Source organism: Cucumis melo, chromosome 12 (genome assembly GCF_025177605.1).
Source record: "Cucumis melo cultivar AY chromosome 12, USDA_Cmelo_AY_1.0, whole genome shotgun sequence".
Classification (NCBI taxonomy): Eukaryota; Viridiplantae; Streptophyta; class Magnoliopsida; order Cucurbitales; family Cucurbitaceae; genus Cucumis; species Cucumis melo.
The window spans coordinates 24,234,985-24,257,717 of record NC_066868.1 but is presented as its reverse complement, the minus strand read 5'-3'; the positions used below and the strand labels follow the sequence as shown (position 1 = coordinate 24,257,717).

At 30.2% G+C, this 22,733-nt stretch overlaps 2 protein-coding genes across 2 annotated transcripts; both read right to left on the bottom strand.

The window, feature by feature from the left end:
- Positions 1 to 8,194: 8,194 nt before the first annotated feature.
- Positions 8,195 to 9,570, bottom strand: LOC103485934 (transcription factor MYB102-like). The gene is made up of 3 exons (XM_008443720.3): positions 9,327 to 9,570; positions 9,088 to 9,217; positions 8,195 to 9,003 (listed from the first exon to the last, which is right to left on the bottom strand). The coding sequence occupies exons 1-3, from the start codon at positions 9,457 to 9,459 to the stop codon at positions 8,253 to 8,255; spliced, it is 1,014 nt and encodes a 337-aa protein (XP_008441942.2). The 5' UTR covers positions 9,460 to 9,570; the 3' UTR covers positions 8,195 to 8,252.
- A 9,717-nt stretch (positions 9,571 to 19,287) lies between these two features.
- Positions 19,288 to 22,733, bottom strand: LOC103485942 (sugar carrier protein C-like). The gene is made up of 4 exons (XM_008443725.2): positions 22,399 to 22,733; positions 21,952 to 22,274; positions 20,039 to 20,668; positions 19,288 to 19,938 (listed from the first exon to the last, which is right to left on the bottom strand). The coding sequence occupies exons 1-4, from the start codon at positions 22,529 to 22,531 to the stop codon at positions 19,465 to 19,467; spliced, it is 1,560 nt and encodes a 519-aa protein (XP_008441947.1). The 5' UTR covers positions 22,532 to 22,733; the 3' UTR covers positions 19,288 to 19,464.

The following is a 22,733-nucleotide window of genomic DNA, read 5'->3' as shown; positions in this document are numbered from 1 at the left end:
TCAACATCCATCACTGATAACTGATAATAAAAACAAAAGTTAAATGAAAAAGCAAAAGCATACAAAAAGTTCTATATATGCAGTAGTCGACAAAAATGATTTCCATTTTTAATTTGTTCAATATTACAATTTTTCCCGTTACGTTTCATTTCATAAACAGCAATTGAGTGTTGGGTTTTGATTTGATTAAATCCAGAAAACATTTGTTTGTATGCATTACAAATTAGAGCCCAGGCCCTATTGTAACGTCTGGGCTTTGTGTAGTAGAACTTCGTTTTCTGTCGTGAATTTTTTAGCAGTATCATGAAGGACCTTTACAGAGTTCATAGATAGGTCTAGTAGTGGTACAAAAGAGGAACATTGGAAATCTGTACTATGTCCAAGTGGTGTCTAAGAATTAAGTTCCTAATGGATAGTTCATGGAAGAGGTAGTGGCAATTAGTGAAGTGAGTGAGAATATCAAAATTGATGTCATTTCAATTAGTGACATATCGTAACTGCTCAAAGTGCAAAATCAAACCCCAATCTTATGAATTAAAGAGAAACAATGATGAGCTAAGTGTTTGTTATATAAAACTAAGGTTATATAAGTGACAGGATTCAGGCGTCAAAATATATCGATAACATTGCATGATCCTTTCTACTACTGGACTAATCTTGATCTGATTCTTTGCTGACTTGCGTCAAAGTATTGATGGCTTGATATCACACCGGTGTTGAATTTTCCTTTTTTTCATGGCACTTTAATTATTGTTTATATAATATAATTTTACTAGTAATTGATTCATTTTTTGAATATTCTCTTAAATGTTTAATTTTTTTAAAAAAAAATATGTCATCCTAAGCTAGAGTGTTTTACAATAACTTTAAATAAATTAGTTTTTATCCTAAGTGAGAAATTAATTCAGTCAACTAAATCTTGTTATAATTTGATTTGGTTTGGATAATTAAGTTTTCTCATATTTAACTCAATTCAAGTTTCATATAAAAAATTGGGTAAAAGAAGACAATAAGCAAAAGTCCAAGACCAACAGATATATGAATCAAGCCTAAGTCCAATAAACACGTGGTGTACAAAAGGTAGTTGCTTCTTAATCGTAAAATGCTTGCTCAATTTGTGATATTAAATAGAAATTGTCTTTACACGATTTCGAATGAAAACATAAAATACGAAAATTGGAAAGAATCCAATAGAATACTTAAAATGGAGTTTTCTGAAAATGAACTCAAAAAAGGTAGAGGCTCAAGCTTAAGCCCATCGACCCAAGCCTAAGTTTAATACATAGGCCCAAGCACAAGTCCAACAAATAAATGAGCTCAAGCTCAAGTCAACAAGCAAATAAGCCCAAGTCCACTAAAAACCCATGAAAATTTTTTATAAATAGAGATCTTATAATTCATTTAAGAGATCTTTTGGTCGAAAAAAGAATTGAAGCTTTGAAAATCTAAAAATTCATTACTTCGTTCTCAAGACATGAAAGTTTTTATCGGTCTCGAAATTACCATCTTATGAAAGATTGAAGGCTTAGAAGATTAACCTTCCTTAAATTCCAGAGTATCGAAACTCAAATTGACTTTCATCCACAACTTCTTGAAGGTCGAAGAACTAGAAGTTCTAAGAAATATAATTTATATTCGAGAAAAAAGCATAAAAAAATATATATATTAGAGATTGTATCTACTAAATTATACATCAAGTATACATCCTTACTTATTTTTTTAATCTTTATTTGGTGAATGTCATTTACCCCATCAAAGAAAACAAACCTTAAATTTAGAAGAAAAAAATATATTGAAGACATGAAACATGCCACCTTCTAGAAGTACAAAAACAAAAGCAGACAACAATAACCCAATTTTTCCAATGTCTAGAAATCATTTAACTTTTTCATGTGCAGAAGAAAATATACAAAAGATTTATCATCATAATTTTCCGGCCAACAAAAGTTTATCTTCCAAATTTGGAAATGCTTACTAGACGCTTCATCATTCAAGAGGATCCTTTTTATCATTGCATGGTAAGGATTTAATATGCTTTATTTTATACATTTAATAATAATAAAACATTAATTTTGTTTGTATTACTTGCAATCTTTCGATATAATTTTGTTGACGAAGTACAAGCTTTCTTCGTGGAACACGACATGGAAGCTTTGGAAAATATATGTGACAGAACTACGGGAGTTGTAGAACAAATTATACAGCAAACTCAATGATTCAATGTTACCGATACAGATCGTAGACGCATGCGATGTAGACGATGATGACAAGGCGATGATCTCATAGAGGGTGATGAAGATAATTAAAATTTTGTAAATTAATTTTGAATTATTGTAAATTTCAATTTAAAATGTACAAGACAATTTCTCTCTATTCAATTGAAATTTAGACCATATCGTTTATAGATTTCTCGATGCATCTATTACACAAAGATTATATTAAATTATTGATAAAGAAAACTAACATAATATTTGCTAAACATAGTTAATTTTGTAAACAAATCGTAAATATATAAAATTTGATGATAATAATACTGATAATAAAACATACTAATAATAATAAGAAGAAGAAGAAGAATAAAACATAATAGTAATAATAATAATAATCATAAATAAAATAATAAAACATAATAATAATAATAATAAATAAATAAATAAAATAATAGAAATATAATAATAAAAAACATAATAATATTCATTATAATAAGAATAATAAATAAAACAATAAAACTTAGGAAGTCATGTACCCCGTACACGACTTCCACACAGTGCCTTCCACGTCGGACGGTCAAAAGTCCAAGTGTTGACGTGGAAGTCATGTACCGGGTACACGACTTCCATGGTAAGCGTGTGCGAAAGTCGTGTACGGAGTACACGATTTCCTTCCAAATTCAAAATTTCACCTATTTTTTATAATAGTTTGCCAAACTACACCATTTTTGCCATTTCTTCTCAACCTACCCTATTTTTATCAATACTTTTAAAAAATATTATATTTTCAAAATTAACCCCTACTTTTCTAATGGTTAAAATACAAGTCTTTGAAATTTGTTTGTATTAGATTTTTTAATAACTCAAATTTATTTGATAGATCTTTAAAGTTTCACTTTATATCTAAAAAATGTTGACCTTTAAAAAATGTTTAATTAGCACATTTTTAAAGCTAAATTTTTAATTTTGTATCTAATAGACCATTCAATTTATATTTAATTAAAATTTTGAAAAATAAAATGAAGTATTGGATAATATAGATTTGTATTTTTTATGACAAATAGAATCCTCGAAGTTTTCATTTTGGTATCTAATAGATCTTAAATTTTCCTTAAAAAAAAATATTGAGCAGCTCAATGTCTTTATGGACACAAAATTCAAAATCAAATTCAAACATAAACTCGAAACTTTGAACAATATTTGTTATATATTTTCTAAAAATTTGAGGAAACCTTTCTGAAACTTTATTAAATATACTTTTAAATTCTGTATAGAACGTTAGAAATATATCTTAAATATTTAATTTAAAAAATATGTCATTCAAACAAAAAGTTAAAATTTTTCAGTAACCTAAAGTAAATTAGTTTTTATTAAAAGAATTTAAATAATATTACAAGAAATAGTTGATCTTTCAATAGATGATACCATATTCTCTAACTTTTATTTTTTTACGGTGTAAACTGATGTCGGGAGATTCGAAATTTTTTGTAGTGTAAATTTGACGTTAGATTTTAGTTATTTTTTAATCTTTATTTGGTGAATGTCATTTACCCAACAAAAAAACAACCATAAACTTAAAAAAAGAAATTGAAGACATGAAAAACGCCACCTTCTAGAAGTACAAAAAAACAAAAGTAGACAACAAAAACCAAAATTTTCCAATGTCTAGAAATCATTAACTTTTTCATGCAGAATAAAATGTACAGAATATCTATCATCACATTTTTCCAGTCAAAAGTTTGTCTTCCAAACTTGGAAATTCATGCTTACATGATGTACCTCAATTAAGGACCCAATTATATATATATATATATATATATATATATATATATAACTACAACTTAGTAGATTGGCAATTTCCCTTTCATTATCTTTTTAAACTTATTTGAAGTGTTACATTAAAAAGTTTGAGACTTTGAATCATATTTTCACTTTACACCCTTCTTTATTTAATTATTAAAATTGGGTTCAAAAGATTTATTTATTTTTCATTAAAACAAAAATGAGAACATTCCAAAGATAAGTTTAAATAGACTTAATAACAAAAGGAAAAATAAAAAAGTTGAGAGAGACAGAGATGAGGAACAAAGTCATGTAAGACATTTGCAAACTTTAAAGGGGTTGACATTCTTAAAACTTAAAGCAACTAATTTTCTTGGGCGGTCGAGATAGAAAATGAAAGAGAGAGAGAGAGAGAGAGAGAATTGGCCTTTTCTCTTATTCATATTTATCCCATTTATTTTCATAAATTTTCTTTTGATCTATTTTTCTTGTCGGCTAAGACTCAATAAATTTCAGCCCCCACCAAATTTTGCATGGGACAGAAATTAAATTGTTTGAATTCTTCATTAATTTCCTTAGAATCCAAAGTTAAAAGAGTAGTTTTCTCTCCTTTTTAGTTTTCCCTCTCGTCTTTTCATGACGACAAAATGACATATGGCTTACCCTTAGGTATTTTACATTATCTTTATATCATTATACACTTTTAAAAGATCAACATGTAAAACACCATATGCATTATGATTAACACACATGAATAATACATACGTCAAATATTCTTAGATTCATATGGAACGTCTCTTCGATATCCGAGTTCAAAATATGAATCTTGATAATTGTTATGATACCCCGATTATGCATTATATTTTAAATGTAGTATGAAGAGAGAAAAAAAGATAATATTAAAAAGAAAAAAGCAAAGGAAAAATCGAGAAGAGAGATACAATTATTAGTGAGTTCAATTATGAAGAAGAGGGTTGAAAAATTGAAATGGTGCGAATAATTAGACAGAAGGCAGCCGCAATACAAGAGATAAATATATATATATATATATATACCTATACAATTGGTAGAGATTTATTTTAGTAATTAGAAGTGATCGCCATTAATGTTGGTTCGTACAAAAATATTTATGCATGTTCACATTGTCTACCAATCATACGATATTCCACTCGTCCAACTTTTGCAACCCACTTGTAATTTTTACTCTATTTCTATTCATATTTTCATTTTTAATTTTCAAGATCTCTAAGGTACAGGGAAAGTTTTCTTTTTTTTTTTTTTTCCTGCAAATTTGTTATGTGAAGTTGACTTTAAAATTAAGTTTTACTAGCGATATCTTGTAAAAGTCAGAATACAAATTTGTCTCCCATGGTTATTTATTATTTTGGCCTTATAGAAAGTTTGAATAGTCGTCCAAAAATTGAGTTGATTTATTTTTATTTAATATATTGAACTATTATTGGTATAGTATCAAGTACTTTTAAATGTGAATGTGAAATAATATGGATTATTTTGTATAGTTTTAAGAAGCTATAACGAATGGTAGAGTGTTTAGCTCATGCCAATGTGGTGTTTGTTGAAGCTAATCCAATGTTTAATTCAAAATGCTGCATAATTGTTATGAGATTGGAGAATTCAACAAAAATTTCGGTTAGAGAACCGAAAATATTATATACCTATTTCTTCTTCTTTAAAAATAATATGTTTTTTTGTTAGGTATCCGAACTTTAGGAAAGTAACAATTTAGTCTCTTAATTTTATTGTGTAATGATGATCTAGTCTTAGTCTTAGCACTTTATAATTTGTAATTATGGTCTCTAGTCTTTATACTAAAATTTTTATGAAAATTCAGTGTCAATATTTTTTTATTTTATACAATGACTTAGTCTTTATAGTTTATAAGGAAGATGAAATGATAATCTTAAACTATGTTTATTATATATATAAAAGAAAAGATATGTTACAATAAACTTGGATATTGTAGAAGTTAGGGAGCAAATAATATTTCATATGGATTAACAAATAAAAAGATCCACAGTAAAAATTGTAGAGATAGTTGGAGATTCTATTTCATTTTTATCCGTTTTGTTCCTTGATTAGGTCGAGCTATATGTGTCACATGGCTGGTCAAGCTATATGTGTCACATGGCTAGAGTAGATACACAAGATACTTGACTAATTATATTTATTAAACTAGTTAAATTATTTGTGATCACAATCTTCTCTTAAACCATTTTTTCCTCCTGCTATTCAGATGAAAAACTAAGTACTAAATTATATGCTTAGCTAGTAATAGGTTGAACTAATAATTCAATCAATTTCAATTCTTGATCGTTTGATCTTCTTTTGACAATATAACGTGTGAAATGAAAGTGTTGATATCTCGTTCAATCATATACATATCAATATCCAAGCTTATAATATCTTGCTCTATGTCCAATTATCCATAGATTCAAATTTCAAGCTGGGTGAAAGAAATTAATGGATCACGAAACAAAGTACGAAAGAAAACGACAACTAGCTAGTTCAAGAGGGTCCACTTTTTCATGATGAACAAATCATAATTGAAGCTTATTGTTAAGAAAAGAAAAGAGAGAACAAATAAAAAAAAAAAAAAAAAAAGAAAGAGATCAGTCAATGAGAGGGTGTGTATTTCTTAGACAACTCAAGTAAATTGCTCATTTTCACATTTGCAATAAAAGTCAAAAAGCTTTGTAGTATTATTTTGGCCTGAGTTGTTCAAAGTGGATAAGGTAATCCATGAGGGTTTAACGGGTAAACCCGTATCCGTCAGCAAAAAAGAGTGGGTCCCATCTATGTATTATTGAGTAACACGTGTCCGAATATGGTGACGTAGGATTCATTAAGGTCGCGGTTTTGAGTTTTTTCTTTCTTTCTTTCTTTTTATTTTTTTATTTTTTTTTTCTTTTCTTTATTTGACTGGGAAAGCAAAATAACAATAAATATAAAATGGGGTTTGAAAGAGACAAAACAACACAAGAGCCATGCCATGATTGTCAATAAAGCATTTAACCATCTCTTCCCCTTTGTGGTTCCCACCCTCGAAGTAACCTCTATCTCCAAGACACGTACTCTTTGACTTTTTCATAAATTTTACATTAATATATAAACATTATTTATCGTAATAATAATCCCCATGCATTGTTTAATATATAAATATATATATAATAATCCCACTTTTTACTATAAATAGGAAACTCGAAGTGACAGTTGGCCAAACTGCCCTGCATCTGACACCTGTCACCACCGTTTCCTTTTACCCACCGCCACCGCCACCTCCACCCCTTGTCTCTCTGCCGGAATCCTGGATTTTGGTCTCACTTATTCTAATTAACTTTGTTCTATACATTATATTTTTCTTTAATCACTTGTTGGAAAAGTTATGTATATATATATATATATATTATATTCGTCCTTATTTAGCCTAAAAGAAAAAAGGACATGAAGTTCATAACTTTTGGAAAGAAATTTGTAAATCTCACGAGGTGGTATGGAGCCGTACAGGTCAACGAACAATGGATCGATGATTGTCAAACCCATTTGACGTAAATTGGGTCTGTGGTAGTTTTTGCTTTTGTTTCTGTAACAAAGAATAATTATTAGCTATAGGTTTATACCACACATCTTTTTGTTATCGTTGAAAATTAAAAAAATGTACTCTTTTTTTTTTTTTTTTTTTTTGCATGAAAGTCACTTCCCTTGTTTTCTAAGTTCTTGAATAAATAAATAGAGAGAAAAAAAGGTTTTCTTTGATATTAACTTTTTCATTCTGTAATTACTAAGGTAGAATTAGACAACCCACATTCATATTCAAAGGAAAATACTTACCGATAGTTGAATTAATTGATTAGAAATAAATACATTGCGTGTATACTTAAATCACGAAAAAAAATCCTAAAACAAGTAAAAATCAATGTTAAATAGAGAAAAAATAACCAAAAAAACAACTCGAACTCAAAAAATACATTGGGTATTTGTCTAAAATCACTTATTGATTCAAAAATTTAAATTTGTAAGCGAGGATAAATTTAACATAATAGCTCAACTAAATATTTGTAAATTACAATGAAAAGTTGAACTTAAAAGAGGAACTAAAACCTGGCCTCCTTTGTGAAAGTAAAATGTTGGTCCATGCACAGAGTATTAAATTGTAACAAGGAATAAAATGAAACAGAAAAAGAGAAATAAAAATCAAATTCCGCAGATTTATTTGATTTTTTTTAACATTACACAAATACATTAAATGAAAGGTTCATCGAAGATATCAGAGATTTCAAAGTTCAAAATCTGGCTACAATAACTTTCCCTCTCATCTTCAGTTGGACTAGTGAAATACGTAGAGTTTGAATTCATCTGTGTAGGACTTGAAGAACAAGGAGAAGATAAAACCGAACCCAAACTAAAGTTATTACCGTTACTGTTACCGTTATGGAAACTAAAAGTCGGCGTTTCATACGAATTGTCGACCCCTACGGCGCCTGCTTGTTGTTGCTGATCCAACCCACAATACTCAAATGATCCTGCTGCCAAATCAAAGTTATTAAGCTGACCATTTCCCCATTGATCATCATTTAATTCACTCGTAATATTTGGTTCCACCACTTGTGAAGGGAATTGAACAATTTCTTGCATAGGAACTTGCATTTGTAGCTGAGGATTGGAGAATTGAATGGTAGCTGTAGTAGTGTGTGAAGAATTTTGTGGAGAAAAGCTTGGACTTTTACGTTCAGAAGACATTAATGAAGCAGCCAACTTAAGAAGCTCTGGATTCACTAATGGCTGAACTCCAAGCAAGCTTGAAAGGTTCATTTGTGAAGAGTTGTAGAGTGTAGAACGTAAAATTGAAGACAAATCTAGAAGATCAAGACGTGGACTATGTGTAACTGGATCAATTCCCATTCTTAGTAGCCTCTTTCTTATATGAGTATTCCAGTAATTCTTTATTTCGTTGTCGGTCCTTCCTGGTAATCGAGTAGCAATTGCAGACCACCTAGACAAAACCCAAAAACCCAGTTAGAAAAAAACCACTTCTTCCTAAATTGATGGGATATAGTAAATTTAACAGCAAACTTACTTGTTACCAAGAACACTGTGAAGTTGAATGATGGTTTCTTCTTCCTCAAATGAAAATCTCCCCCGTTTGATATCGGGTCTAAGATAATTCGTCCATCTTAAACGGCAACTCTTCCCACATCTTTGGAGCCCTAAAAGTTTCCAAATATAGAAAATTCCAAGCATCAGTACAAGAAAAAGATTGGATTTTCAATACATATTTGTAAGTTGTAAAGTAATAATAAGTAGTTATGAAAGTACCTGCATTCTTAGGAAGAGTCCTCCAGTTTCCATGTCCATTTTTCTGAATATAATCAATCAATTTCTGATCTTCCTCAGGTGTCCATGGGCCTTTCTTGAGCCCATTTTTATCACAACAAGGTGTTCTTCCCATACTAAAAGAAACTGTCCTTTTTCTCAGGTTTACAAGTAACCTAAAAATCTGGATTAATTTAAGGAAAGAAGAGAAATAGAAATAGAAAGAAAGAAAGAAAGAAAAAGAAGACAATTGGGTCCTATTGGAAAAGAGATGTATATATATAGACAAAGTCATAAAGTAAAGAAGAAGTTTAATTAATGAAGAAGATTAAGGGTTAAATTTGATGGATTTGGTGGCCGCCCTTTGTTAATCAAAAATGGATACGTGTCCTCTCTTTTTGAACAATAACACACAGCAATACACACAACTATATATATATATATATATATATATATATATATATATATATATATATATATATATATATATATATATATATATTTTATATATATTTATATATATATAAAGAAAAAAAAATAAAGAAGCTACTAATGAAATCTCTCCTTTACAGCCTTGCTGATTGTGATTATTACTCTCACACACCCTCCCACGTGTCTATCAGTTTCATTTTTTGCACTTTAAAATCCCTATAGATTTCTCAATTAACACTTCCATTCACACTCCATTTATTAATTTATTTTATTTATGGTATGTCGAAAACTTAAATTTTTGCATGGCTTAGATTACAATGGCTCTCACGTTATATTTAATCATTACTTACAAAGAATTCGCATTTTACTTAGCTTGTCTCATATAAAATTGATCAGGCCCAATCATTTTATTATTACAGATACAAAATTTTACTTATATACCACCACCTACTCTCTCTCTCTCTCATTTTCTTATATTTTGAAAATAATGAGAAGGAAGGCATATTCGTTTCATTTGTAGTAATATTATTGTTGTTATCTCTATATATTTTTTTGTAGTAATATTTTTACGATCAATTTGGTGTGTCTTATTAATTTACAATAATAATAAATAAATAAACACAAATAATTAAAGAGGGATCCCCCTTGAGTAGGGTCGAAGAGATAAATTTGTTGATGATCATATTTTATTGGAAAAGAAAAGAAAAGAAGTCCCGTTTTCGTGGATTACCAACAGCTGTAGCCAACAATAAGAAGCCACGTAACACTCACTTTTCAACACCCTGTGACCGTAGCCTTCTGTCTCTCCATGCTCACACGCCTACCATTAATTGGTTCCTTTGACTAAGATTTTTTTCTATTTTCTTTTTTTGTGAATTCATCTTTTTTTTTCTCCCACCCACTAATTCCACACCTCATATTCTTTTCCCTAATCTTGGCATAATTAAATGTAATTTAATTTATCCATTAAATTTTCAAAAATATTAAATATTTTTATCATTATATATGTTCTATTATGATATTTATCTTATATTCATATCAGTCTTTTTCTAAATACAATAATAATCAATGAAAAATATTTATGGGTGTAAAGAGTTGGGAGTTTGCCGAAATTTAGGAACATTTATTGTTCCAAGCAATCAATATTATTGAGGATTCTTTCTTCATTTATTTCAATATAAGCTTTTCTTTTCTTTCTTTTTTTATCTTTTATTTTCTTTGCTTAGGAGTCGTACTTATGTTTATTACCATGAAAACAAAAATAAGATTAATGTTACTTTTTTTAACTCACAAAAATATCTACATCATTAACTTCATTATTGTGGTAGAGATTACTAAGGCCATGTGGTTGGATATATAACCACGTTATTTTTAGAAATTAAGTCTATTTCTCCTTTTACGATGATTTATATTTTTCACAAATATTATGGTTGAATTCTTTGTCTTTTTTTTAGTTTTCAAAATATAGATAACAAAAGAAGAAAGTTAGAGGTAGAGATAGTGTTTATGTTTTATATTATTTGGGCTTATTGCTTTTATCAAGGAAGTGGAGATGATAAGAGTGTTTCGAAGTGTTCGATATGAATTTTTTTAATAATAATAAAATTAAAAAAAAAAGAGGGTCTATGGATTTAATTTTAGAAAACAAAAACAAAAAGCACAATAGTCATGAAATGGTTTTAAATAAATTCCAGACCTTTATTGATTGTCTTTAAAAGATATCCCTTGAATTCATAGATCATCTTAATTTTTTAAAACGTAGAGTGGAGTAATTTTGATGATCGTAGTTTTATAGAAAAGCAATTTTAGAGTCAAAATTATTAAAATTATAGGTTAGCCTACAATGTTCCACATGCAGGAAACATTCATTTTATTTAATCAACCTATAATATACTTAATTAATAAATAAAGAAACCCTAATCTATTCATGGTTTTATCTAATCAAACAGAAAGATTATGCTTTACTTAAAAGAAGAAGAAGAAAAAAAAAAAAAAACCAACCATATGTGTCATTTGAATTATTATATGCTTAGGTTTTTATGAGTGAATATATATAATTAATTACCCAAAAGAGCAACCTACGTGTCAAGATTGATTACCCACAATCAATTTAAAATTCAGTAGATGCCATTCGAAAGATTTCCCTAGCTTTCTAATTTGAGTAGCAGTTCAAATTTTCTCACCAAACATAATATAAAGATTGATGTGTGATAATTGTTTATTATAAAGTGCTGACTTAGCTATATTTTAGCTGAAGGTTACATATTTTAATAGTGAAATAAGATATGAGATCCATGGATTGTGTGGTGAGAGCTTAAGAATCCTATTTTCAAATTATCAAAAAAACAAAAGGTTGCATCTCAGCAGTTCATCAGCATTCATATCCTTCCTTGTGGCTACTAGAATATGTCTCATTTTAAATAAGGTTAGCCTCTACTAGTTGAGGTGTATATTATAAATAAATTTCATTTTGTGAATATAATTAAATAGGTAAATTTTTTATTTTATTTTATTTTGAATTTTATAGAAAACAATTATTGATGCATTATTATTTCAGCTAAATGAATGGTTTCTGTATACGTTTGATTGCATTGTGTCTAGTTGTAATAATATAAGTGTGTCTCAATGATTAATTCATATATACTTTTTTTAATCAGTAGGTTATGTTTAATTAAAAAGTGTTTTTAAATTAGAACAGAGACAAAATTAGAACCGATTATGAATTATTTCTTTTAGGGTACTGAGATTTGATGCATGAGGTTGTCTTAATGAAGACTTCGGTTCGTTTCTGCGTTAGAATGTGCCAAAAGATTTGCAATATATGTACGATCTGCAGAAAGTTATGTGATGTTATTTATTTAATTGTGGTTGATTTTGAGATAAAATTATGTGTTATTCGATAATATTATTATGAATGATTGAGATTAGAGGTTTGATTCATCTACCGATCTATCTATCTATACGTATACATATAAAAATCTAATAATATATTTTTTTTGTTTGTTTAATTTAATTTGTTATGCCAATAATAAGTGCAGAAAGAGACTTGATCATTGTAGAGACTAGAGAGCATATATATCTTTATGTTTTATTATTATTATCATCATTATGATGATGATTCGAATGGGCTTTTATTTATTGAATGAGAACTAAAATGTGATGGTTACATTATGTGATTACCAAAGAAATAAAAAAGTTTGGTTACCTTTGGCGATTACTATGGGGTTTATATTTTTACTTACTCAAGTAAAAATATGAGTTATATATCTAAAAGTTGATGTACATACTTAAATTTTTTGTAGACATATCAATATTTTCTTTTATAGATTTGACATCAAGATAAAGAGCAAATCAGTACTTTCAGTGGACATAAAATTTAAGCAATAAAATGGTAATACATATGGAGTAATTATAATATAAACAATAAATCTTTTAAGTAGTTTAAGAAAGCACGAAAATGTTTTATTTTACATTCAAACACATATTCACGTATTACCAATATTTTCATAAAATAGAATGCTCAAAGTATAGGGGCATCAAGACTTAAAACTTATTACTGTTGAACAAGAAAATATGAAGTGTTATGAAGAATAAGAGTTGTTTTATAACTTAATCAATGTAATTTAAAATACAATGAAGAGGGAGGTAGAGGGATTGGAAATGAATGAATGAAGAAGATGGATGGGCCAATGACTGTGGCCCATAGTAAAGTGGTGAGAACCAATTTATGGCCCATATTTGAGTGAATTTGCTTAAGATTTCTTATTAGTCTTTCCCCTTTAGATGTCATTATGAAAATTTGATACCTAAATCACATCATGAAACTATATTATAACAAGTATTTACTATAACAAAATCAAAAAGTCAATTAAATTGGTCATTTCTTTTTTAATATTCCACGTTTCCTTTCCTTCCCATTTTTTTAAAACCCCCAACAAATATTTTAAAATCCAATTTGCCTAAAAGTATAATTTAGTTATATTTCTTGCAAAACTATATAGTTATCTCACAAACATTAGATTACTGGGTAGAGGTAAAATTGAAAACTTGATGATAAATTAATGTTTTAATACAAAACTTAGGATATTATTAATGTTGGTTGTGATATAAATGAAAAGGATTGATTAGGACAATAATTCTTCGTATTTTTAATGAAGTTCATTAATTAATATCTATTAAGAAATCTGATTTTGCTAATGTTGTGTATAGTCTTTTAAATTTCAAACTTCATTTGATAGACGAATATGCCCTTCTTGTGGATTAACATTATGACAAACAAAGAACAGAAGAAAAAGACAGAGAAGGTGTAAAGATGATTAATGAATGATTAATTATGGATCTGTTGATATTAGCAATCCAATCTGATCATTCTGTTTTTTTTTTCTTTTCTTTTTCTTCCTTTTTTGGATTTTAATGATTCTGTTGTGAATACAGTCCAAATTCCATACCAATCGCTAATCAGATTACAAGTTTAGGATATGGTTTGTTTTTTTATGATCGATTTAAGAAACAATTATGTGTAGTTTATGTTAATTTAATTAATGAATTTTAAAAAGTATCATTCACATCATTAGATTATCATTCATTAGCCTATTTTATATAAAATTTATAGACTAGTTGAATCCACAATTTAATGCCAGTATTTCTGCCGATTGAGGGGGGTTTTTTAAAAATTATAACAAATCGGTAAAATATTTATACTATATAAAATAATTTGAAAACGAAAAAAATTCACAGATCCACAATGAAAAATACCAAAAGTGTCACAGTCAATATATGATTAATTGGACACATGCACATGTGTAATCCTTTTTCTAAATGATCATGATATGTGCTCATATAAGAAATGATACATGATCGTGTAGGTAGTTTGAACACAATCGTGTAATTTTTTTTAACGATGCAAAAAATGCTTCAAATCTAAACGATCGTGTTTGAGTAGGTAAATGATCGTAATTATCGTTTAGATCATATCAAATTGATATTTAGACGATCTTAATATTCTGAAGAGAAGTTGGAAGAAAGAAATAGAAGATGAAGAAAGAAAGAAAGAAAAAGAAGATGAATAAAAATAGGAAAAATAGAATCTAGAAGAGGAAAAGAAGAAATCTAGAAAAGAAGATCGGTAAATTGAAAAGAAGAAGAAAAAAGAGAAGTGACGTTTGCAATATCAAAGGCAAATCTAAAGTTTATGAAAATATTTTATCGGCCTCATAAACTTTTTGTTTTTGTTATATGAACCGTAAATATTTTTATCATTTGTTATATTTATGAAAATTAACTCTGATCGAGTTCAAAAAATAAATTTAATTTGACTTGACCAAATAAATCGAAAATCTAATTTGTTGGGCCTAAAGATTATGTCGATGGATCAATCAATAATCCAATTAATTAAAGTCTATGAAATCTATAAAAAAAAACCTTTTAAGTATTTATTTTCGAGGTAGATTTAAAAAATTGAACAAAAAGAAACTCCTAATCTCAAAATACTCTCAAGGTCTTAAGATTAGAGTGCTCAAACTTCCTCTCAAGCGGTGAAAACTAACTCTCAGGTCTTGCAAATCAAAGAACATAACTATCAGAAGATTTTCTAAACTCATTTAACATTGAATCACACTTTAAAAGTTATAATCATTTGAACACAGAAGTATATTATTTGAAGACTTCAACACTTTATAGAGTGTTCACATGCTCTACTTCCTTAAATCAGCATATACATTTCCAGAGAGAGAATTAGATAATAAAACAGTAGAGATGGAACCATGTCTACATCCATAATTCTTACTTTTTTTTTTTTTTTTGTTTTTTTTCTAATTATTGGTAATTTAATAATGAAGAAAGAGGGTATGAATAAACAAAGAGTGGTTTAAATTGTTTTATTTGAAAGAGAAATGGGTTGATTATGAATACATAAGAAAAGAATTAAAGAGATTGATAATTTTGATGAGAAGAAAATAAAATTAGCATAGGGAGGGATGAATAAAAATGACAAAAGGAAGGAGTGACGTGGTGAGGTCACTTGTCCTTATCCATAAAGCCTTAGAACACGAACCACGTGTCAAGTATTACACTCCTGAACATGGTCCCACAAATTGCCCCTAGTTTCCATCGAAAAATCCGCCCTTTAAAACAAATCCCACTCCTCAACGCCGCTTGTTTCTTCTCTTCACTCACTCCCTCTTAAACCTCCATATCCAAGCTCAACCCTTAGCGCATATCACCCCTTTATTTTACAAGGAATGAAAGATCCAACGGTGAAGCAAGAGGCGATGTTGAAGGGGCTGAGAGATCATCATCTTCATCATCATCATCATCATCATCATCATCATCCAGGATCATCTTCAAATCAGACGACTGCGAATCCGGTAGTGGTGTCGTCGTCGAAGGCGGAGCAACATAAACGGGCGGAGGAGTCTTTAAGAACGGTTATGTATTTGAGCTGTTGGGGCCCTAACTAAGCAATCATCGAAGTCAAAGCTACGCCAACAACCAAAATTGAGTTGTGGAGATTAGAGTGAATTAAGATCTGAAATGTGAATAATCATATGAATCTACTCCATTGCTAATTACATAACAAAATGTGTCTACAACCACCTTTCCATTTCTAAGAAAACTCTAGCTTGACCGACGTCGTTTTGAAGCAACAGTATTGTAAATATCCCTTTATTATTATTATTATTATTTCTTTTCTTTTTTTTTCTCTTTTTTTTCAGTTCCATCAATAAAACTTATTTTTTGTATAGTTAGCTATCCCTTGTCAAATATTTTGTTCCTTTGTATAGTTGCTATAAATTGTAACATTGTTCAATTTTATCATCTAAGGAACTAATTTTCTTCCATTAAGTTTGAGTCCAATTTTAAGGCTGATAAAAGTTTAGAGATTTTTATTTTTTCATTGAAAGTTTATCAAAAATGTAATGGCAACTACCCACATATTTTAGAAATTGATCCATTTTCATTTATATATACTAACTTAACTAAATCCACATTCGTTACATCTCTGATCTCTTTTGAACGTTTTTTTAATGAAAAAACAACATGGTACAAGCAACCTAATTTTAGTTTTAGTAGTGATCAAAATTTTCTTGATCATGATCCATCAAACCTTAATTACAATGTTAAAAAGTATATCCTAAAACTAAAATCATAATCTGTCAACTTGCCTAAAACTAAAATCATAATGTGTCAACTTGCACCAACACGTGCTTTAGTTGACTCCCATTGCTAGTTGTTAGCTTTCTTTTCTTTTTATCTGCTAAATAGTTTAGTCCAAGGTCACGACCTACTCTGAAATCTTTGTATACGAAAAAAATTTGTGTCAGAGTGGATCATTCTCCATTGGTAACTTGCCCTCTTCTTACTCTTCTTACTATTGAACTTCTTAGTTATGTAGAATGTTCGCTAAAATAATATATATATAGTTTTAAAAAATGAATTTAAGGATAGAAAAGATTAGGATAACGTTTAATGTGGATTAAGATTAGAAGACATAAGGTTGGTGCATGGTATCTGACAAAATTCATTTGAGACAAAGACACCGTCCTTCCAATTCTCCCCTTCTCCCGCTCTAAATATAAAAATAAACCGCCAATGGTAAAAGAAGCAAACCAGGGATTTCATATTAAATAATTCTTCGAAAATCCCCAAAACCACTCTATTCCTATCCTGAAAGTGTGAAGTTATTTTGTCTTTATATATAAGCTTTAGAAGACAAAAAATAGAGTTCCCCTTTATCCACATTTTAACAAGTTGAAGAAGAGCCAGTGAGTCTAAGAGAGAGATCAGTTGATGAGTTGAGATTTTTGGTGGCAAAAGAAATTAAAAATGAGCTATTTAATCAGGAGAGCTTGGATGGGTGCGGCTAGTGTGGGTGTGATGGAAAGTAGCCACGCCAATAATGATCAGTACTTCTTCTCCAAATGGAACAATTACTTTGATGATCAGTCTGTTTTTCAGTCCAAGCTGCTGTCGTTTCAGCAGAATGATGAAGGCAAGGCAGCTCAGAAACTTGGCGCCAGAAGTAGCTCTCACAAATATGGAAAAGATGGAGGAGGAGGAGGAGGAGGAGGAGGAGGAGGAGGAGGAGGAGGAAAGGATATTGATAGGGCTGAAGATTCTCTTCATAAAGTCATGTACTTGAATTGTTGGACACAAAGCTAGCTTGATTAGCCACTTCTTCTGTTTATGCCTGATTAAACAACTACAGTATTAATTCAATCTTCTCTTTACATCTTTTTTTTTTTTTTTCTCTTTTTGTATATTATAATTCTCTTTTGACATTGTAGTCTTAGGTTGTATAATACAAATTACAGTTGAAAAGTTATTTCAACAAACTTATGAGTATGTATATAGTGCAGTGCTTTAAACTGTTAAAAGAATTTGTGTGTTAAGAAAAAGAGATAAATTTTTTTATCTCATTCAACTAGTACCTTGTTTTATCTCATTCCAACCATTTTTTCTTGGATGAACTCAACCATCAAAATTTAGCTCCTTTTTCAATTTATTGATCGTCATTATTTACCTTAATTATTGATATACACAATAAGATTCTATTAAAACATTTTTTTCTCTAAGACAAAAACTCAAACGCATTATTCCAAACCATTTTTATTTTTAGTGGTGTTTTCATAATCATAATGAGATATTTGGATCACTTTCAAGTACGTAATCAATCTTAAACTCATAATCTCATTTAGTGGTGGAGGAGGATAATCTGAGTACAAATGAAATTAGGTGAGAATATTGTTGAAAGTTACAAATATGGTTGAGTGGAAGCTAGGGCCATATGAAAAAGAAGCAGGCCAATGAGTTTGAGGAATTGGGCCACAGAAAAAGTTCATGGGCCAATAAGGTTAGGGGCAGTGAGTCCGGCCCAATAGAAAAATGAAGAGAGATTAAGAATAAAAAGAGTACAACAATAAATGGGAAAGGAAAAAGAGGGGAAGTTGAGAATAGAAATTAGGAAGGAAAAGGGAGAGATAGAAGAAGAAATGGAATGTAGATGATGATATGGCGGCGGCATGGAGCACCAAAATTTACTTTTAAAGAAAAACATGAAACGCAAAGGTAACGTACCGTCCAAATTGAATTAAAAATAAAATTAAAGGTGTTTGTAAACAAAAAAAGAAACTCATGCTATTCTCATTTCCTATGGGTATATGAATTCATACCAACGTCGTGATTCCCCCATTTCACCTCTTTCTTTAATTTCATAAATTCCTCTCCCTCTTTCTTTGAGTCAAGTTATGAAAAGTAAAAAAAAAAAAGTTTTTAAAGTTTGAATGGGTGGACTTCTTGACCCCATCCATATCCACAAAATCCATATGCACCAGAGCCAACTGCATGCTCGAGGCTTCATGCCACCTTTGTGTTCTAAATTTGTACTCATTGCCTTTTGTTTTGGGCGTGGTAGTGTGGGATTACAAAGCAAGCAATGGCTGTTTCTATCGTAATGGGATTTTTCAAACCCACTAACTCATCAAAATCAATAACATGAAGAAATTATATCCAATCAAAAGTCAATTCACATTCATCATCTCAACTAATTTTTCATAAATAAAATCAAATTCCATCATTTCACGCTTAATTAATTAATTACACAATAATCTAAATGTCATTGACAAATTGATATTTGATATGTGAAGTGTCTCATCCATGTTCACTAAGGAAACAAAATATATATAATCCCAGCAATTATAATGACCCAATTTTATGCATATCCTCCACTTTTCATCTCAACTCCGCCCTTTCCATTAGGCAAATGACTGTCATGCACAAACCTCTTCCAATACCAATGACTCTTCCAAACTTGATTCATCTCTTCAATTGGAATGCCTTTGGTTTCCGGTAAGAAAAAGAAGATGAATATCGACATGAGTAGAACAAAGAAGGCAAAGAAAATGAACAACCCGAATTTCAAATGGCAAAGCATTGTCAAGAAGACTTGAGCTACGATGAATGTGAACAACATGTTCACCGAAACGTTTACACTTTGTGCAGCCGAACGAATCTCCAAGGGAAAGATTTCACTGGGAACCAACCAACCTAGAGGCCCCCATGACCATGCGAAGCCCGCAACATATATGCAAATGAACAGCACCACCACAATTGCGTACCATTTGGGCAACTCGCCTGGGTCTCCATTAACTCCAAATTTAGCACCAATTGCTGCTGCCACAACCGCCTAAAACAAACACGCAAACATTTAGCTTTCAACACTACAATCAAACTATTCAACATCTTATATTAATTAGAGATTGTTTTTAACCAGTTCGTTATTGTACCTGACATATCAACATTTGAACTCCGCCCTCGAGAAAAAGAAACCTTCTTCCCCATTTGTCAACACCATAGATCGAAACAACCGTAGAAGCAACGTTAACGACACCAGTGATCACAGCAGACATGAGGGCAGCATCATTTCCAAACCCGATGGTATTAAATAGAACAGGAGCATAGAACATGATGACATTGATACCAGTGAGCTGTTGGAAGAAAGGAATCAAAATGGCCATTGTAAGATGCGGTCTGTATTTCTTCTTCAACAGATTAGTCCAAGGATTCTCCACTTGCTTTGATGCATCACTGGCTGCAACAAGGTCATTGAACTCTTCATCAATGTCATCAATTCCACGAATCCTTTTAAGTTGATGTCTAGCCTCGTCGCAACGTCCTCTCTCAATCATCGAGTTGGGAGTGTCGGGGAGGACCAACGATCCAACAGTGATAATAAGAGCAGGAACCACAGCACCACCTAAACTCAAACGCCATCCCCAACCACCTTTGATCTTTGCAAAGAAATAGTTCAACACATTGGCTATTAGAATCCCAACAGTGATTGACAATTGGAAACCAATGTTGAGGGCTCCTCTGTATTTGTATGGAGCCATTTCAGATAGGTACAATGGCACTGACTGTTTACCCAAAAACAAAAAGAAAAAAAAAAAGGTTAAAATCCAAAATAAACTTCACATAATTCAAATAATTAAGCAGAGAAGTCAACCCATGTTGAGCATAAAATTGTTGACCATGAGTTTATGATTATTTTTCAGAAATAGTAGGCATAAAAATAATTGAATTTCATTAGGGACTTAGAAGAAAAGACAGGACATGTGAATAGGAATTTCAAAGGTCAATGCAACAAAAGAGTAAACGGTGGGGAGAATCAGGCATATAGATTAGGGTTTTAAATTTCCACAATATTTTCATTTCTATATTAATAAAGAAGAATATACAAAATAATAAGAAATTTAAAACTTAAATTAGTTGAACATAGTAGAGAGAAAGACAGAGTGGAGATGTCGGGCAAAGTAATGTTAGAAATCCCAATTTTAATATTTTTGATTAAGACATTATGAACAATACATATATATATATATATAAGAGAAAAGATTGTTATATTGAGGGGAAAGAAAATAAAATAATGGGTGGATCCCACTTTACTTTGCAACAACCAAACGGTGGCTATTGATATTGCCAATTGGTGTGGGTTTTGTCGAAAATTACGAAAACTCATAAAACAAACTACAAAATCCAAATTTAATTAATATCTTTTCTTTCCATGGATCTATCTATCTATCATCTAATCTCTATATTTACTTTTACTCTCTCTTTTCTTCTTTTTTTTCTTTTACTCTTTCTAATAAAAACAAATCGATTCAAAGCTTTGTGCTTTAAACTTTTTCAAATTTTCTATTCTTATCTATATTTGTTACAATAAATATACGACATTAAATATCTGTCCATATTTTCACATTTATACCCTTAATAACCATTTAATTTCTCCAAATTTTTTTTAAAAGGTTGTTTAAATTTAGAAATATTACCTTTAAAATGAAAAAAATTATCAAATATATATAAATCGAACGTTTATCCTTAATAATATCTATCTAAAGTATATGTATATTTTAAAATTTTATCAATATTTTTATAAATCTAAGACAGTTCACATTTTAAACCTTATTTACAAGGTTAGAACCCCTAATGAAAGAAAGAAAAAAGGAAAAAGAAATCTACATTATTTTTTTAATATAGTTGTTTGAATTATTGTCAAAATCAACGTAATATCAATCTTGCAAGTTAGAGGACGGGTAGGGCCTACAAATCATAAATGAAGAAACAGTCCAAAAGCTTCATTTTTACAATGAATTTCTCGATTGCCGGAACGGAGGAAGAAGAAAAAGACAGAGGAAGATACCTGATTGGCAAAGCCGATGCCAAAACCAAGCAAAATACGACCAAGAATAAGCATCCAAACAGCCTTAGCAGCGCCATTGATAATAGCACCTGAACAAAACAACACACCACCAAATAACATAGACCATTTCCGCCCAAATGTACGCGTCACCGTCGACGCCACCAACGACGACAACAACGCCGCCAAGTAAAGCGACGACGTGAACAAAGTCAACGTCTCACTGTCGTATTGACAGTACTGGTTGTTCGATTTTCTGTCGTTCTTCTTTACGAACACCGAGTGGAAAAACTTACTCAGGAATGAATCCATCGAAGTCACCCCACCTACCCACATTCAACAACAAATATTCATCATCAGAAAACAGAACATGAAGAACCAAAAAAAAAAAAAGAAAAAGAAAAAGAAAACAAACAGAGCCCATATTGTTAAAAAAATCTCAATTAATACCTGAAATTCCAATATCGTAACCGAAAATAAGCCCGCCCATGGCGGCGACGATACATGTGACGGTGACATAGAGAGTAAGATTCCCCGGATAGGCTTTATTACTCCCACCGGTAGCGATTCCGACGGCCGGCATTTTGGAACAGATCAAGAAAATAAAAGAAATCAAAGGAAAGCAAACTGATTTAAATTATAAATTAGAAAGGAGAGAACACAAGGGCAGTGTGAAGGGGGGGAAGAAGGAGTAATGGCGACAGAGTTGGAGTTGGAAATTTTTTATTTATAGAGAAGAGGGAAGGTTTGAAAACGAAGGACAAGTTGGAGAATTAAAAAAAAGC

Bases quoted from the DNA above. Each gene is read 5' to 3' on its own strand.
- LOC103485934 (XM_008443720.3), bottom strand. From the start codon at position 9,459: ATGGGAAGAACACCTTGTTGTGATAAAAATGGGCTCAAGAAAGGCCCA. The intron at 9,218-9,326 runs GTACTTTCATAA...GGAAACTTTTAG, and splicing joins GACTCTTCCTAAGAATGCAG to GGCTCCAAAGATGTGGGAAG. The intron at 9,004-9,087 runs GTAAGTTTGCTG...GGTTTTGTCTAG, and splicing joins CACAGTGTTCTTGGTAACAA to GTGGTCTGCAATTGCTACTC.
- LOC103485942 (XM_008443725.2), bottom strand. From the start codon at position 22,531: ATGCCGGCCGTCGGAATCGCTACCGGTGGGAGTAATAAAGCCTATCCG. The intron at 22,275-22,398 runs GTATTAATTGAG...GAATGTGGGTAG, and splicing joins TTACGATATTGGAATTTCAG to GTGGGGTGACTTCGATGGAT. The intron at 19,939-20,038 runs GTACAATAACGA...TGTTTGTTTTAG, and splicing joins TTCAAATGTTGATATGTCAG to GCGGTTGTGGCAGCAGCAAT.